The following is a 17652-nucleotide window of genomic DNA, read 5'->3' as shown; positions in this document are numbered from 1 at the left end:
GGAAGGGGTGTGCTCTAAAACCCTGTGGCCTCCCTGAGAAGACAGTAGGGAAAGTCTGTCCTTACTTGGTGACAAGGCAGATTTTTCTCTGCAAAATAAGGAAAGACATTAACATTTACTGACCATGACTTTCATGTTCACAACCTCATTTGTCCAGCATAGAGCTGTGAGGTGTGTGTTAGCAGGAGGAGACGAAGACTCTGAGTGGTGAAGTAGCTAGTCAGTCGTAGCACTGCTGGAATCTGAACCTCGCTGTGTCTCAGGCCCTAAGCTCGTGCCTTGCCTGTGATGGGAGGGCTTCTGAGTCTTCATATCACCACTCCAAGGGAGGAAGGCGCTCCACTGATACCCCTTCGGGGCGAGGAAGTTTACTTTTAGTCAGTGGAAGGTCCTTCTTCGTGCTGGGCATCTGGGAGGGAAGCAGAGCCCAGCTCAGGGCTTCTCAACCCCAGGTGCTCAATGGGGCATTCGGGGGATCTGTGCAGGGGGTAGAAGACAGACATCCTTCCCTCTTGCTGAAGTGTAGCATTTCCTTTCATCAGAACGTAGACAAAGCCCAGAGTCGTGTTAGCAATTCTAATGACATTGTCACCAGCAGGAATCGCAGATTTTCATAGATTGCAGTTGTTACTCAGATCATGAAATACTGTTTATGTTCCTGACTACTTCAAGATGATGATAGTTACTAGACTTGCTGGTAGATCCTGTTATTTAATATGGTAATAAGGAGTTATATGTAATGATATCCAAATTCCTTGTGTAATATGACTGTGATTGATACGGTGGAAAATGTGTAACTCTTTACATTTCATCCTCTGAGAGGCATCGCCTTCAAAGCAGCCCCCCTCCAGTCTAAGAGGGTAAGTCCAAAGCAAGATCTCAAAGCAGCCACTGACCTGATGCCAGAGAGGCGGCCATGTTTTCCAACAGAATGTAGACCAGGGGCTGATCCTGTCTCCTCCCATTCTCCTTCCCCAGCAGAGGTCCGGCCCAGCGGGAGACCCATCAACCCTGCCCGGGAGCCGCCACTCACCCAGGCCTCAGGTGTGTACGGGCCTGATCTCAAGACACATGTTGGTTCCTTCACCGAGTTACCCAGAAACACGCACATGAGTTTCTGAGTGCCCAGTGGAAACTATCTGTAGATTCAAACTGATTTCCCCACCCACCTCCCAACCCAGGCAGACTTCAGGAGGAAGTGAGCCTGAAGGGAGCAAAAGTCTCATCCAGAAGTAGGGGCCGAGGTTTTCCAAAAACACGTCCAGAGCTTCGAGCTCTGGAGCTGTTGATGACCACACCCGCTCCCGGCACAGCACCAGCCAGTGTATGGTCCTAGACCAGTGATGGCGAACCTATGACACGTGTGTCAGAGGTGACACACGAACTCATTTTTTTGGTTGATTTTTCTTTGTTAAATGGCATTTAAATATATAAAATAAATATCAAAAATATAAGTCTTGGTTTTACTATGGTTGCAAATATCAAAAAATGTCTATATGTGACACGGCACCAGAGTTAAGTTAGGGTTTTTCAAAATGCTGACACGCCGAGCTCAAAAGGTTCGCCATCACTGTCCTAGACACAGACCCAGGTCCTGCCCGGGAGCTTCCTGGGAGTGATTCTATTTTTAAGAGAGGTGTCGGTTCTTCCCAAGTGCGATGACCAGAACGGGAGGCAGAGCTACAGGCCTGCTGCCTGACCAGTGCACAGTTACGCACTATCATATGCTTTTCGGAACCCGGCAGTGATATTAGTTAGTACGTGCATTGTACAGGAAATAAGACTCAATCCAAATTCCATTCTGGGCACTGACCATCTGTGAATGGGCTGCACTTCTTGAGCTTCAGTGTATCTTTCAGTAGAATAAGGATTATAACACGTGCCGTAGAGAATTATTACAGGATAAATAACAGTTTTAATAGCTATCGTTCATGGGGTGCTTTATGTGCCTGACATCCTGTGATGTACAATTTGCAACATTAGATCACTTGACCCCAAACAGTAACTCTGATGAGGCAGGTTGGGTGGCCCCCACTTCCAGAACTGCAGGTGTGGCCTGCAGGTGAGGGAGTTGAGGCCCTTACACTTGACCAAACAACAGGTAATTTACAGCCAAGATAAGAATCTAGATCTGTCTGCCTCCATTAGCCTGAGTCCTGTCTGCTACACGATACTGCTACATTTCTCTTTTTCCCTTTCTTCATCTTCTCAGCCTCCTCCCTTCTTCTCTTTTCTCCTTTCTCTTTCTCTCTCTTCTTTCTAGTTCCCTCGTTTCCTTTCTTGTTTTCTCCTTTGTTCTTATCCACCTTCTCTCCCTTGCCCTCCATTCATTCACCCTGAGAGCCAAGAGGATCACAAGAGGTCCGAGCACTCCACCACCCTCCCGGGGTGAGAGGTTGGGAAAACAGTCTCATCACTGAACTGGGGTCCGTCATCAGGAGGTCTCAAGTCTGCCAGCACACATCAGAGTCCCTCTCATGTCTGTCTCTCAATTCCTCTAGTTCCTGGGGATGTTTTTGCCAAGAATTCCCTCTGGAAAGGGGCCTATGAGTACCAGGGGAAGAAGCAGCCAGCCATGCTCAGGGTGACTGGCTTCCAGGTTGTCAGCAGCAAGGTCAATGCCACCATGATTGACCACAGCGGCGTGGAGTTGCACTTGGCCGGTGAGGAGTAGTCCCTCCCCTCCACCCCCCGACCCTCTGTGCAAGCCAGGGCTGCTAAGGGCAGGCGGCACATGGCCTTTGCTGGGCTGAGTCTGCTGTCATTACATTGTACTGTCCTAGGAGGCTCAGACCTGTCTGGTGGGCAGGGGGAAGAGGAAGTGTCTATTCATCTTGGTTTACATGATAAAAACAGCAGGGACAAAGGTGACAAACATCAATAACTTGAACATACGAAGGACCCTGAGAAATAAAGAGAAAAAAGACCCATCCCTAAAACGGAACCAGAAACGGGGGCTGAGAACCCAGGAGCCACAATATAGGCAGTCAGTAAATAAGAGAAGAGTGTTTTTCATCAGTAATCAAAAAAAATCAGAGTAAACACAAAATATCACACTCTACTCTTCCCACTAAGATGTTTTTAAGTGATAAACTTTAGTGCTGGTCATGGTCCAGTGAAGGCACTGATCCAGTGCTGGTCCCACTTGAAAATAGCACAGTTCCAGAAAACAGTGTGGCATTTGTATCAAGAGCCTTGAAAATGAAGGGACCCATTCATTAAGAATCTTTATCATAAGAAATAAAAATGGATGGAGTCAAACACTCATAAATAAAGGATGTTCGTATTACAGGGCTATTCATAGTACATAAATGGAAATATTAAAAAAGGGGGGATATATTAATTATAGCATATCTGCTGGGTAAAAGATTATGTCGGTTTTGGAAGAAATACATCCAGGATAATGCTTTTAAAATGGGACTCCAGTTTTTAAAAGAAAAAAATCATATTTATAAGAAAGAAAATTGGAAGTAATTAAACCAAAATGTTGATGGTGGCTATTTCTTAGTAATGAGATTAAGAGTGATGTTTTTTCTTCATGTATCTCTGCATTTTCTAAAATTTCCCTAATTTTCAGTCCTTCTATAAATAGAACAACTAAATATGTAGAAAAACTGTTTGTTGAATAGATGGATAGATAAATGAATGCATGAGTGAAGGAATGCACACATTAATACACAGTGTACGCTCACATCCATTCATGCACATACACGAACACAAGCGAACAGTCACATTCACTCTTTAGCTCTAAGAGAGTCCTAAACACATTCATATACTTCGGATACATCACTCATTCATTCCTACACGCACTGTATTGTAGGCACACCAACGCATTAACTGATACATTCACATATACAAAACCATATTCACTTTATTCTCACACATGCATGTATAAACAGGGTCCCAGCCACAGGCCAGTAATCCATTGTTTATTAACACCCATGCACAGACTCACAGCCTACACACACTCCCCAGCAGCACCGTACTTGCCTGCTTACAGTTAATAATTCGTGGAGTGTTTAGATCAACATCTGCATGTGAGATCACATTCAAACGCTCACAGCCGCATACCCACAAACGGGTTTTGACATTTCTCTGGATCTCTCAAGTGCACCCTCTGAACTTTCTTTTCCCAGGAATTTACAAGAAAGAAGATTTCCATCTCCGACTCCAGGTTTACCAGATCACAGGGCCTGTGGAGATCTTTGTGAATAAGTTCAAAGATGATCACTGGGCTCTAGATGGGCATGTAAGTTGAGCAAATCTCACTCAGTCCTTGGACTCCCGGTGCCCTTGGCCCATCCCATTCCCAGGTCACTGCCAGGGAAGAGGAGGTGAGGAGAGGGTGGAAACTCTTGCATCCACGTGGAAACTTGGGAGGAGGTTTTCCATGGGGCCAGAACAGGGAGCAAAGGAGTCCTCACTGGCTAATGAAATGGGCAAAGGCAAAGATAAAAAGGGCCAGGAGGCTGGGAGTCCAGAGGGCCAGCACATCTGAGCGAGATGGAGTAGGTTCTGATGTTAGATCCAAAAGCAAGGAATTTGGAGGTCAGCGGTATATAGTGATTCAAGCAAGTTGAAGGTCAGGGCGTGGTGGTGGGAGCTGGGAGAAGTTGGTGTCCCAGATGAGAACCTGGAACATCTACCCACATTTAAGGATGCAGATGGTAGGTGACTCAGCACAGCGGGGGAGACTAAGACAGAGGGGAAGTGCCAGAGGTGAGAGGACAGGGTCAGAGTTGGGAGATGAAGCCAGGAGTGCAGGCCAGAGGCTAGACAGGAATGGGGCTGTGGGGGGCCAGGGGCAGCTGGAGCAACTGCCTAGGATGGCAGCCAGCCATTGGCCCGCGTCTGTGTCACCCAGGGTGTGACACAGGGGACAGGCGAGGAGGTCAGCCTAGAGCACCACAGACAGAGGGCCCTGGGGAAGAGCATGCGTTGGAAGGTATACCAGTAGCACCAGCTCTGCCCTCCGACAAGTGTGTTTGTCTGTCTGTGCCAGTTACACGAGCCTCATGGAGGCAAGTGGCAGAGGGAACAAGAAGGAGTTATGTCCCCAATTGCCCCCCAAAAATATTATAGCTAATGGAATGGGGATGAACTCTCCAAAGTGTGTTAAGTCTGCTGGGTCCATTTTAATCTTGGCTCGCTCTGTCCCAGGGTGCTCTAAGTCAGCTTTTCATCACAGCAAGAACAGCTAACACTTAACTAGGGCCTGTTAAGGGTTGTAAGTGCTTCATCTATATTAACTCATTTAATCTTCACAGCCACCCTGAGACGTAGGTACTGTTATTATTCCTGTTTTATAAATGAGAAACTAAAGCCACAGATGAAATGACTTGGCCAGTGGAAAAGAGAAACGCCTCCCTGCCTCCTACAAGCAGTTGGTGCCCCTGCCCCTCCCCCAGCACATCAGCCTGCTCCGCCCGGGCCTGGTTGGGCTGGTCAGGGTCACTGTCTGTATCTGGGCAAGAGCAGGAGGTGAAACAGCGCCACGGGCAACATGTCTCTGAGTGTGTCCCTGGCCTGACTTCCATCTCCTGCTGGCACGCCTCCCAGCTTACGCTCTCTGCTCCCACCACACAGGTCTCCTCAGAGTCCTCCGGAGGCACCTTCATCTACCAAGGCTCTGTCAAGGGCCACGGCTTTGGGCAGTTCGGCTTTCAAAGACTTGGTAACTAGCATTTGTCCCCTGGAGCAACTAGCATTTGTCCCCTGGGAGCATGAGCTCATGGGTGTGGAGGAGAAATGTGTATATGGGGGTAGAGGACAGAGGATTGGTGACAACCAACAATCTAAGACAGGAGTTCTCAACCCTTTCTGGATGAGTGACGCCTTTGAGGTGCTGATGGAAGTTGTGGAAGACCTCTCCAGAAATAACCATGATACGTCATGCACTCCCCTTTGCCAGTTTCACGCTCAGCTGTTGAGCTGAAGGCCCCCGACTTAAGGGCATTGGGTCTCAAATACAGGCCCCTGCAGTACTGTCTGGCCAGCCCTCGGGCATCACCCAGACATCCCTAAGCATTGAGACGTGGGTCCTGAGGGGCGCCTTCATCCGTGCTGTCCTTTCCTCCCCACATGTCACAGAGGTTGGCATTGCAGTCCTCGTCCTACAGATGAGAAAACGGAGTGTCAGCGAGGCTGCCCTTCCTTGCTCCCCTGTCATCTTTAGCCCGCATGCTCCACACCATCAGTGCCCAGCATCCTCCCTCCAGAGACTGGCTTTGACCCAGAGCCTCTGGGTGTGAGCCTCGGGCTCATGGGGGGAGAGGTCCTGGTTTCTTGGGAGGCAGTCCGGGTGCTGTCTCCAGAGCCCCCGCCTGCCCAGGCAGTCAGTCCATTGCGTGTTGTCACAGCGCTGGCCCTCAGAAAGCTTCCCCTTGTCTTCAGTGGAAATGGGCTTCCCTGTTCTGCCCACTCCAGCCCGCTCCTCCGGAGAGCTCTTCTTAGCTCTGCCCCCGTGAGCTGCACTCTCCTCCCTGCAGCAGCCCTTCAAATGCCTGACCCCTCAGCCTCAAACACGGAGAGACCTCAGGAAACCGAGTTCTGATTCTGGCTCCACAGCAGACTCCCTGTCTCCTCTCGGAGCTTCAGCCCCTCAGTTAGGTGGCAAGGGTGTCCCACTGAGCTCTTCCAAGCCCCCCCACCCCCACCCCCCAGTCTTGTGGGCGGAGGGGCAGACAAAGGAGGGGAGACCCTCCAGAAACAGAAACTTCAGTGCCCCCAGAGCAGGTCCCCATGCATCCCTTTCATATTTTCACTTTCTTGTCAAGTTCCATGGCCCAAAGCTTCTATGGCCCAGAAAGTTTCAAAACTTCTAAAGGGCTGCACCCTTTTAAGATTTTATTCTGCGACATAGTTTCAGATTCTCCCGCAGATTGGGTCCCCCAGGACTGAACGCTGTCCTCACATACGATCTGACCGACCCCCGTGAGCCCCTTTTCCCGGAAAGGTCTGGGTGTGTGTGTGGAAGGCAGCGAGGAGGAGGGACCTAGCCAACCGCAGCCGCACTCCCCAGTGGTGACCGCTAGGGGCCGCACTCCCAGACTGTGTCTCTGACCTCAGGTTTATGCTTTGGGACTTGCAGACCTCAGGCTGCTGGAGTCAGACCCGGAATCTATCGGCCGCCACTTTGCTTCCAACAGCAGCTCGGTGGCCGCTGCGATCCTGGTGCCTTTCATCGCCCTCATCATTGCAGGCTTCGTGCTCTATCTCTACAAGCACAGGTACAGGGAGGAAGGAGGCAGGGGGGCGGGAGGGCGACAAGACACGCCAGGCCCCAGCCCACCCAGAGCTTTCCTGAGCTGTGACCTGAAACCTCCCTGCCCTCCCTCTGCCTCCCTCTCCCTCTGTCCGACTTTAGACCTGAGTCTGTCCCTTCCCTCTCATTCCCAGGAGAAGACCCAAAGTTCCGTTCAATGGCTATGCTGGCCACGAGAACACGAATGTCCGGGCCACATTTGAGAACCCGATGTACGACCGCAACATCCAGCCCACAGACATCATGGCCACCGAGGCGGAGTTCACAGTCAGCACAGTGTGTACAGCGGTATAGCGCCCAGGCCTGCTGCCGCCCCACTGCCCCCGAGAGCCCCGCCTCCAGCAGCCGGTGAGAGGGAGTGGGAGGGACCGGGACCTGTGCGCGCATCCTTTCACATCCACCCTGAGCAAATATTTAACGAAGGAGGAGAAATGGTTCCAGTGGGATCGTTTTAACATGCCAGCATCGTTCTAAGGTTTCATCTTGACATTTTCCTACTCAGAACTCTTGCAAACAGAAAGCAAAAAATAAAAAGTGACATCTCTGACAACATAAATCAGGCCTTTCAGGAGATTGGTAATGACTCTGCACTTGGAGCTGCAGCGTTACTGAACAGTGTAGGACAAAAACAAGAATGGCCCATGACCTGCACACACCCCACCCCCGCTCCACGTCTGGGTTCCGCTGGGTCTCAGGTGCCTGGGTGCCATCTGGGCCATCCGGGGTGGCGGCTCCCAGGCTGGGCAGCCTTCAGGGCTGCCCCTCACAGAATCCAGGCCCTGGGACCATTCGCCCCGCCCACAGCTCCCCAGCAGCAGCCTCCGCCTCCATCGGGCATGCCCAGCACAGGAACCGAGCGGTGCTGCTTGGCTCAGGGACTGTGAACACATATACATTTAAAATGAATGATGGGGTCGCAAATTCCAGTGATGCCTGACAAGAACAGCTGAAGTTAAAATAAAAACCCCACACAGGGAAGTCACGGCGGCCGATGGGGTCGGTGAGGAGGGGCAAGGGGCAGGGCTGTGTTAACTTTCATGGACCCTTCCTTCACTCAAAACTACATACATGAAAAGTGATACTTTATAGCTCTTACAAAGATGAGTACCGTCTAAGCAGGAGTCGTTACTACATATTCATTATTATGATGTTCATTTTTCCTTCTGATTTTGAAAGTAAATTTAAAACGTTTCCCTGGCCCCTGAAAGCATGGTGGTCCCTAGGCCCTGGGTCTCTGTGTGTATCAGACAAATCGGCCCAGCCTGGGAAACGACAACATCCAGAAAGTAAATGTTCTCTGTGGGGAGGCAGGGTCCCGGCACCCCACCCTCGGTTTAGGAAGACTAAAAATCAAAGTTCTGGGTCAGCGCAACTATTTGTCTTTCATTCTTTCCCCTTTTTTCTTCTTTGCTTTGCTCTTGCCTCCTTTTGCTCCCCGCCCCTCCTGCTCACTGCCTCTCTTGTTTCACAAACTCTGGTGTGATCTGTTTGTTCCCAGTTCTCCAGGGCACAGAAGTAGCTCCCTGAGCCCAGTGCCCATCTTCGTCCGTCCCTCCGCCCGTGTCTGCTGCTGCTGGACCTGGGCCCTCGCCCAGCCGCCCTCTGCTCCTGCGCCCTGGAGAGGAGCCCGCTGTGCCCTGATGGGGGCAGCACAGGAAGAGGGGCTGCGAGAGGAAGGAAGCCTATGGACTGCCCATAGCAGAGCAGACACACCTCCTTCATTTGCGTCTATGGAGACCACAGAAGCTTAGAAATCAGAAACGGGTGTGAAGGATGCCCCATACTCCCCACAAGCCCAGAGAAGAGGGAAGAGGAGGAGGCACCAACAAGCATTGAAACCAACATGCGCTGCCCGGCTCTAACCGGGCCGTCAGATCCCAGTGACTGTGTCAGCGGATGCATCTGCGGTGCTCAGTCCCCAGAGCGGAGACCAGCCCTGGACAAATGAACGGTCCAGCTGCAGGATGACAGCAGGGATTACCCCAAGGGCAGAAAAACACCTTAAGAAATGGCTTGGAAGTCAGCTTATTTTTTCCAACCTCATTTTATTGCATTCTAATCCCAGTGAGTTAAACAGTCATCTGGGTTCCGGGCAGCGCTGGAAAGAAGGGTGAGGAATCCGGCCACAAGCCCAAGGCCAAGTGTGGCTGTCAGTGGACAAAGAAGAGAAACAAGTCTGTGGCCCAGACGGATGCCACGTCTGCAGGCATCGGGAGGTGCTGGAAGGGACAGGAGAGGGAGCCTGCCCCAGTGGCCGAAAAATCACGCTGCAGTGTAATAAGTGCCTGACGCTTCAGGAGTCTCAGTTCTAGGCCTTCCACCACCTAAAATGTAAGAATTATGATCCCCATTTTATATATGGGAAAACAGAAGCCCAGAATGGTGAAGAGATGTAAGCCACGTGAAGTGTGGAGTCAGGATGAAACCCAGATGGTTCTAACTCCAAAGTCCACTATACGGCGGCCAGAAACCCAGGTCTAGGAAGGACACAGGGAGCAGTAGGTGAATGCCTGCAGCAGGACTGGCCAGAGCGGAGGGGCTGGGCAGGGGGCCTGCGTGTCCTCTCTGGGTTCTGTTCTCCCCACCTGGGCAGCAACAAGACAAGGACCCAGCCCCTGCCTCCGGGAGCTGGTGGCCCCGGGCCCTGCGCACCTTGCCACAGCAGACGGAGGAGCTGGGCGCTCCTGGATCCAGAAGATGGAGTGGATGACAGACACTCTGCAGCCCTTGCAAGGGAGTTTGATTTATTTTGAGTTTCTTTGTGCTCTGGTCATTAATCAATTCTATAGAAGTATTGTTGGGGACCTAACGAATTTAGGAATCAAACTGTGACATTTAGAGCCACTGTCTCTGTCCTTGGGAAGGTCCCCATGGGCTTACACGCGTGTGCATATGTGACCTGCTGGCCTCAGAAGTCCGTATCACATTTTGAAATGACAAATGGAAACATACAAATGTGTTTGGTCCTTAAGCAAATTCTGGGTTGAAACAGTGAAAAGATCTGATTCACGTAAAGATTGGCTAAAGTGGGAAGTGAATTTCCGGCAGATGCCACTGGGACTGGCCACAGCAGGGGCCAGTGCTGCCCACACAGCATCCCTGGGTTTGGTGGGAGAGGACACACCCCACGCTCGTCTCTTTCCCTGGAAACAAATGCAGGAAGCTCTCTGGCTGCTCCCTTCCCCTTCTTACCCTCCTCTCAGACCACCAGTGGGCTCCTCCTCCAGCCCCGCCTCTGCCCCCTCCTGTGTCCCCTTGTGAAGTCCTAGGAGGTGCCCCGGAGCCCAGGCTGGTGAGGCACCCAGCACCCTGCTGTGCACTGCCCTTCCCACCTCTGGCATTTTCTCTTCACCTCCAGAGGCTTGGAAGGGACCAGGGCAGACAGGACCCTTCACCCACCGTCCACATCACACACCCATCACCATCCCATGTGGGGAAAAAAAAAAGTAAAACAAAAACAAACAAAAAAATCTTTTGTACAGAGATATATTTTTGTTATACAAAGTTTGTACAGTACCAAAAAAGAAAGAAAGAAAGGTGTAAATTTTTTTTCATTATTGTAGGTAAACGGTAGTGGAAGCCTTTTTTGTAAATGTAATAAAATGTATAAATATGGTTTTCAGAAAACATCAAGTGCTGTAAATATGTAATCTACACACCTTGGCTTGTCTGCAGTATATACATTTAATTTATCTGTCTCTGTATATGAGGCTTCCCCCTGGGGTCCTGCATTATGGTACTTTCCTGAATTTGAAAGCAATTTTAAATTTTTTGAATTCAAATAAAATATAAATTTTTGCATTTGTTTTCTTACATGTTTATGTCTTTTTTATGGGTAGGGACAAGTGTTTGTTGAGGAAGGAGAGGAAAGACATATTTGGTGCTAAAAGCCAACTGTAGAAACGTAGAAATCCCTTTCTTAAATGTTTGGTGTTACCTCTATGATGTGTTGGGAACTCCTAGCAAAAATGATAGTGGATACACCATACACAAGAATTAACTCAAAACAGATCCAATGCCTAAACATAGAACCTAAAACTATAAAAGAGAACATCGGGGGGAAGCTTCAAGACATTGGATTTCTCAGATACGACACCAAAAGTACAAGCAAAAAAAGAAAACATAGATAAATTGGACGTCCTTAAAGTGTAAAACTGTTCAATCAACAGAATGAAAAGGCAACCTATGGAATGGGAGGAAATATTTTGCAAATCATATCTGACAAGGGATTAATACCCAGGACTTTAAGAACTTCTACAGCTCAACAACAACAACAACAAAACCCCTATTTTATAAATAGGCAAAGGACTTGAAGAGACATTGCTTCAAAAAAAATATACAAATGGCCAATAAGCACATGAAAAGATGTTCAACATCATTAATCATTAGGGAAATGTAAGTCAAAAATCACAGTGAGATAACACCTGACACCCATTAAAATAGATATTATCAAAAAGTAAATAAATAAAATTCGTGTTGCTGAGAATGTAGAGAAATTGGAAACCTGTACTATTGATGGGAATGTAAAATGGCCTGGCCACTTTGGAAAATAGTATGAAGGGTCCTCAAAAAATTAAAATAACTGTACGTATGATCCAACAAAATCCTCTTCTGAGGATATCCCCAAAAGAATTGAAAGCAGGATCACAAAGAGAAATTTGTAAAGAAACTGTAGCTACAGTGGTTATTGTTAGTGTTCACAGAGGAAGAATCATCGACAATAGAGGACTGGGCAAAGGAGCAGCAGTACATGCACAGTTTGCTGTGTTCCTAGCAACGTTGTTCTCAATGGTCAGAGGTGAAGCAGCCCAAATGTTAGCTGATGGATGGACAAAGAGCACATGACCGACATAAACGGAATATTAGTCAGCCTTAAAGAGGAAGAACAATCTGACACAGGCTGCAACATGGATGAACTCTGAGAACAGTGAGTGAAATGAACCATTCACAACAAGACAAAAACTGTATGATCCCACTTATATGGGTACTTAGAGTAATCAAACTCATAGAGACAAAAAGTAAAAAGGTAATATGACAGGTCGGAAAACAAACACAGCCATTATATCATTTAATATAATTAGGTGTAATTCACCTATTACAGAAAAGGGTTTTCAGGCTAGATCACAAAGTAAAACTCAACTCAGTGCCGTGACAGGAGGTATTCCTGAAACACAGTGATTCAAAACAGCTAAAAACAAGGGAACAAGCCTACCTTCGGCATGGTTCAGAACACTGGCTATCAGCAGGGGAGGGGGAGAGAGGGGGAAGCTCTCATACCCACACTCTGGGGCCAGACATGGGCAATGCTGGAACTCCTACAGCCAACTGGACAGACCATTACCACATGGATGGCTTGGAGCTAAAGTAAAGAAACTTTGTAGCCGCAGTTGTGTTGTTATTGTTAGTTTTCACAAAGGAAGAATCATCAACAATAGAGGAATGGGCAAAGGAACAGACGGTACATGCAAACAAGAAACCAGGGATCACCATGTTGGCATCAAGACCAAATTCAGGCCCAACGCTGTTGAACGAGACTGAGAAGGACACTGTAAAACTAGAAGAGTTAGGAGGCAGCTGCTAACTAGTCAACCGGGTGTGGGTGATGCTAGCCAGGATGAAGACAAGAGCATTCCCACCAATGGCATGGATAGAAATGGGTAGATTCAAGATGTCTTTTAAAGATTTCTTTCACATGCCTTGGTGGTTGGACAGAGAGACAAAGGACAAAAGAGATTCAAGGGGGACTCTCAAAGCCTGAGCAACTGGAGGGATGATGATACTCTTGACTGGGATGAAAAAGAAGGGGAGGAGGGCTAGGGAACCAGCTCAGGGGGAAAATCAATATGGACCTGCTGAGTCCCAGAGGAGACCCCAAACACTTAGTTATGCAAATCTGGAGCTCAGAAGAGATTAGTGTCTGGATTAGTTCAATTGATTAGATGAAGGGGGGAAGGGTTCGAGGACAAATGTGGCTGAGACGGAGTGGCACAGGCACCCATGAGGTCAAAGACCATATGGCCCTCTTGTAGATGGCTGAGTCACCCAGGGTGCTGACAAGCATTGGGGTGCAAAAGAAGCACCAAGGGAGGAAGTCTTCAGTGAACGCAGGTACATGTTCAGGAAGTGAGATTAGCATCAAAGGAGCTTTCAAATGTTCTCACAGTTAAGAGTGCAGGCCAACTCCCAGAGCTGGAACCTGGCTCCTTCCTCAAGCTTTCTGAGCCCTGTATCTATCAGGTCTCACGCCTTGTCTTCAGACCTCAACCCCAAGGATGTCCAGAGCTCGCCTGGTGATTCCTACTACCTACCTGGGGACTAGGTGCCCCTGCCCATTATATTCCTGCGCTCCCCCCCCCCCCCGCCCCAACTCTGGCAGCAAGAGCACTCAGGGGTCTATTGACATGGGGGCCAACAGATAGCCAGCCCAGGTCCCCGGGCATGTCCCTCAGGCCGGGTTTTTCTCCCGTATCACATTCTCAGTTGGATTGGTCACAGCCAGCTCGATGGCTATCGAGAGTGATAAGAATTCTTGTTCCTGCCTGGGCTGGCTGGTCAGCTTTGACACTTGAGACGATGAACATGATTTTGTAAGTGACCTCTGGGCCCTGCTGTACATGTGGTCAAACCATGGCTAACAGAAAGCACATGATGAGGGGGAGTCCATGGCCTCTGCCCTGTCTCCAGGACGCAGGCCCTGGGGATCTGGTCAGTGGTGAAGCAACTGCTACAAACAAGTTACAGGAAAACGTGTAAACAAAGCCCCTGTTCTCCTTCAGGGAGACCATGACTTACTGCCTCCCCGATGTCATCTTTGCCCCACGATGTGCAGACCATGAGTGCATTCTAACCGCTGCTGTGGTAGAACCTGCACTGGAGATTCTGACTCCTATAGGAAGAAAGTTTCCAGTGGATTCTGATCAAAATCATGTCAAATTCTGATCTCTCTCTCTCCATCTCCCTGCTCCTAATTCACAATCAGAATCAAGGATAATAGAAGCTAAAAGGCAAAGTGTTACCCATACGCCATTCAACAAGGATAAAGAGTAAACAATTATTAGAAAACTTCAGCCTTGAGCTACAAAGCTTCTGAGTATTACCTGAAGGGAATGGGTGGAGCAAGGAGGGAAGAATGTCCCATCTTCCCCCACTTTCTCAAGTACAAGGTGTATGGCCTCTGTTCCTGAACTGGGAGGCACATGAGCAGAGCCAGGGAGGAGTCGGCCTTCTGGGAGCACTTTCCTCCCCTTTATCCATAATTGGCCCTGTGTTATGTGCATCCCAGGTGCCTCAGATTTCCCAGCACAGATGTCTCAGCGTAGACGCACGGAGGAGTCCAGCAGACCAAAGAGCCCTGTCACAGGCCAAAAGCAATGGCTCCTGGGCCATGTGCCTTCAGCCACATCTGAAGAATCAGAACAGGGTAAGGCAGATGGCGATTCAGCACAAGGGGACTGAGGTCTGGAGCCCCTCCTCCCTGACAGCCTGGGCCTCACTGGTTTGCCCTCCTCTTTACCTCCCTGCTTTTGGTGTAACCAGGGAGATGCCAGAGAATCCAAACATCTCCCCACCTGTGTGTGTGTGTGTGTGTGTGTGTACGTGTACGCGTGTGCAGTTTAATCAGTATAATTTAATTATCAGGTCATTTTATACCAAAATGGGTTTTTACAAGATTTAAGAAATGTACTTAATATCATAGGAAAACAAGGGATAAGGAAGTGAAAACAAAGCCACATAAACCGAGGCCAGGGACTGATGCACAATTTGCAGCCCAAGAGAGCTGATGTGTGTTTAGAATCGGACCTTGAATCTCTGAGCCCTTCGTGGCCAAACCTGAACCCATTTTCACTCCATAGTCAGAAGCTAGCGTCCATCACAGATGTCCAGCTTCCCTGTGTTGTCTTCCCCCCAGGACCTGCCAGACGGATTTAGTGTGACCTTCAGCCGGCTGGCCTTACCTCCGCCATTGATTTCTGGGAACCTCAGGAGTGGAGTTGGGTCGGGGACGTCCTGTGGTCATGACCAAGCCCTTTCCTCAGGTACTGCCTGTAAGGCGTTCTCCTGCCCTGACCCCCACCAGGTGGAATCGGCAGGGAGGGCTTCAAAGCTGCTCACCTCCACCACCAGGGCACCACCGGGCCCCTCCTCCTGCTGGTCTCCGCTGCCTCTAAATACGCAGAAGTGACTCTGGTCTATGAATTCCCCAAAACACTGGAGCTAAGCCATGTCCTACATGGAAGGAGGGAAAAGAGGCCTTTCCCCCTGTGTCACATGTCGCCCGGCACCGGCACCGAGTAGGGCTCCCTGAGCCCAGGGACTCTCAGGAGAGTTCTGTGACAACGGCTGTCAGCCCTTGCCCGTGGCTCCTCTCCTCTTGGGACTCAGATGAACCCAACCAGCCTCAGAGATGGACTTGTTTCTGTCCATCTGGGGCCCTCACCCTCTAGGCAGCACAATTACGGGGTATTGTCCCCCAATGAAAATGTCGAAAACAAACGTGACTTTGGGAGTGTTATGCAGCGGCAGACATGATCAGAATCATCTTCACATGCAAAAGGCATCGCTAACAGTGCCCTGGTAAGAAAGGCTATGCCTGTGTGGATCCCTATTCTACTTGTACAACGAGTTTAGGCAAAATCTCCTGCTCTTGACTTAACCAGGTGGCTCTTAGAAGGAAGCAGCTCAGCCCTGAGAAATGGGAGAATGGTCCACACACAGAGGAGGGGCCTCTGGAGCTTGCCGCCTCTTCCTGCTCGCAGCACAGGATGGGGTCCCTGGGCGCAGGCCGCTTCTAGGGTTCCTGGCATGAGCCAGGTGAAAGGTGCACCGGAAGGAGGTGAGAGGCTGTCGCTCTGCTGCAGCGAGGGTGGTGGAAGGAATGGCGAGGTGAGGAGGAATGCACCTTTACCCCCACCCCCACCCCACCCCGAGAATGTGCACTTGGAGGGAATTCCCGACTTGCCTAAAATCAGAGCGAGGGGGGAATGGTGGTGTGTGTGTGAGTGCTGATACGGATGTTGCGGGTGTAGAACCAGCTGGGAGCTGTCACAGGCTGAAGTGGGAGCTCCAAGACCCAGCTTGAACCTCCCCTCTCCTGCACAGCCTTCCCTGACCTACCACTAAATGCAGCACGAACCCCCAAGTGGACTGGGGCAGGGGCTTAAAGTAAGATTGGCATCTGCTTCTGGGTGTGTTGGGGAGGGGGGCATGTTAAGGGAGGTGGAAAGGGAGAGTGGGATCAAAACTAAGGTAAGGGGACTATCTCTGACTATAGATACCGACTCCTCCCCGGCAGCCGGATAACCACAGTCCAATTGGAAAATGCCCTTAGAAGGGAGAAGTGTGGGTGCGGGACAGGGTCTGGGCTGTGAGTGTGTAAGGCTCCCTGAGGCAGTGTGAGGGAATGTTTGTGAGTCCGAGTGCGTGTACGTGCACGTGCTGAACGGGTGGCCGGAGTTGGCAGCAGGTGGACATGGCAGCTGGAGGGGCCCAGGAATCGCCCAAGTAGGGCTGGTCAGCAGGCGACTGGGCTCCTAAGAGGGGAGCCCAGGGCACGAGACAGATCTGGGAGTCATCAGCACGCACACCGTGGTAAAGACAAACAGAACGGAGTGAACGAGCCGTGGAGAAGCGGGGCTAGGACAGAGTCTGGATGAGGAACAAAGCTTCTGCCCGGCCACGAGGCAAAGGGCCCGGGAGCGACACCGAGATGAGTGAACATGTGAGGAGGCTCAGCTTTCTGCAAGGTTCAGCTTAACGATTTACCCAGAGGGAACAAGGGGCAGGACTGACTCCCGGAGAAAAGGGAGCTGCTTCAACCCCCTGCCCTGGCCACAGCGGTCTCACCAGAAGGAACGTCACTTTGGCTACATGTGCTTCCCAGTCTCAGCCCACCTCTCACTCTCACCCGTCACTGTAAAGACGGAAATTCACATCTAGTGCTCAGAGCCCAGTGCCAGTTATCAACATCCCCAAACCTTTCACCTTTAGATTCATAGAGAAATGTTAACAGGATGTGTGGTCTACAAAGTGCTTTGAGATCCTGGCCCGAGTTACTGCCTCAACGTGAGGGGGGTTCTCCATGGTGGTAGGAACACCTCAGGCTCTGGGCAGACAGGTCGGGCTGGATCCCGCCTCTGCCACTTTCAGCTGTGACCCAAGCAAGTTACTTCAGTCTCCCAAGCCTCGCTTTTCTTCTCTGGGAAATGGGGAGAATATTAGTACCTATTTCCTGGGGCTGTTGTGAGGATTAAATGAGATCAAGTATATAAAGTGCTTAACAGAGAGCCTGCCGAACAGCAAATGCTTGATAAATACCGGCTATTTTTGCTATTATTAGCACTTAGTAACATGAGTAATACGTAACTGTTGTTCCTCCTTTTTGCTGAGCT

General features: G+C 50.0%; 1 protein-coding gene across 1 annotated transcript in view; it reads left to right on the top strand.

Moving 5' to 3' along the window:
• Positions 1-11065, top strand: part of CSMD2 (CUB and Sushi multiple domains 2) — a 552912-nt gene extending 541847 nt beyond the window's left edge. Inside the window, exons 65-71 of the mRNA XM_070404687.1 lie at positions 982-1044; positions 2502-2663; positions 4137-4249; positions 5587-5674; positions 7091-7229; positions 7399-7612; positions 8763-11065. Coding sequence (XP_070260788.1) covers positions 982-1044; positions 2502-2663; positions 4137-4249; positions 5587-5674; positions 7091-7229; positions 7399-7558 — 725 coding nt within the window. The 3' untranslated portion in view covers positions 7559-7612; positions 8763-11065. The remainder of the gene's footprint in view (positions 1-981; positions 1045-2501; positions 2664-4136; positions 4250-5586; positions 5675-7090; positions 7230-7398; positions 7613-8762) is intronic.
• The last annotated feature ends 6587 nt before the right edge of the window (positions 11066-17652 follow it).

Source organism: Myotis yumanensis, unplaced genomic scaffold (genome assembly GCF_028538775.1).
Source record: "Myotis yumanensis isolate MYYU_CA2020_CCGP unplaced genomic scaffold, mMyoYum1.0.hap1 SCAF_2, whole genome shotgun sequence".
Lineage (NCBI taxonomy): Eukaryota > Metazoa > Chordata > Mammalia > Chiroptera > Vespertilionidae > Myotis > Myotis yumanensis.
The sequence above is the reverse complement of the archived record's forward strand: the minus strand, read 5'-3'. Positions and strand labels throughout refer to the sequence as shown.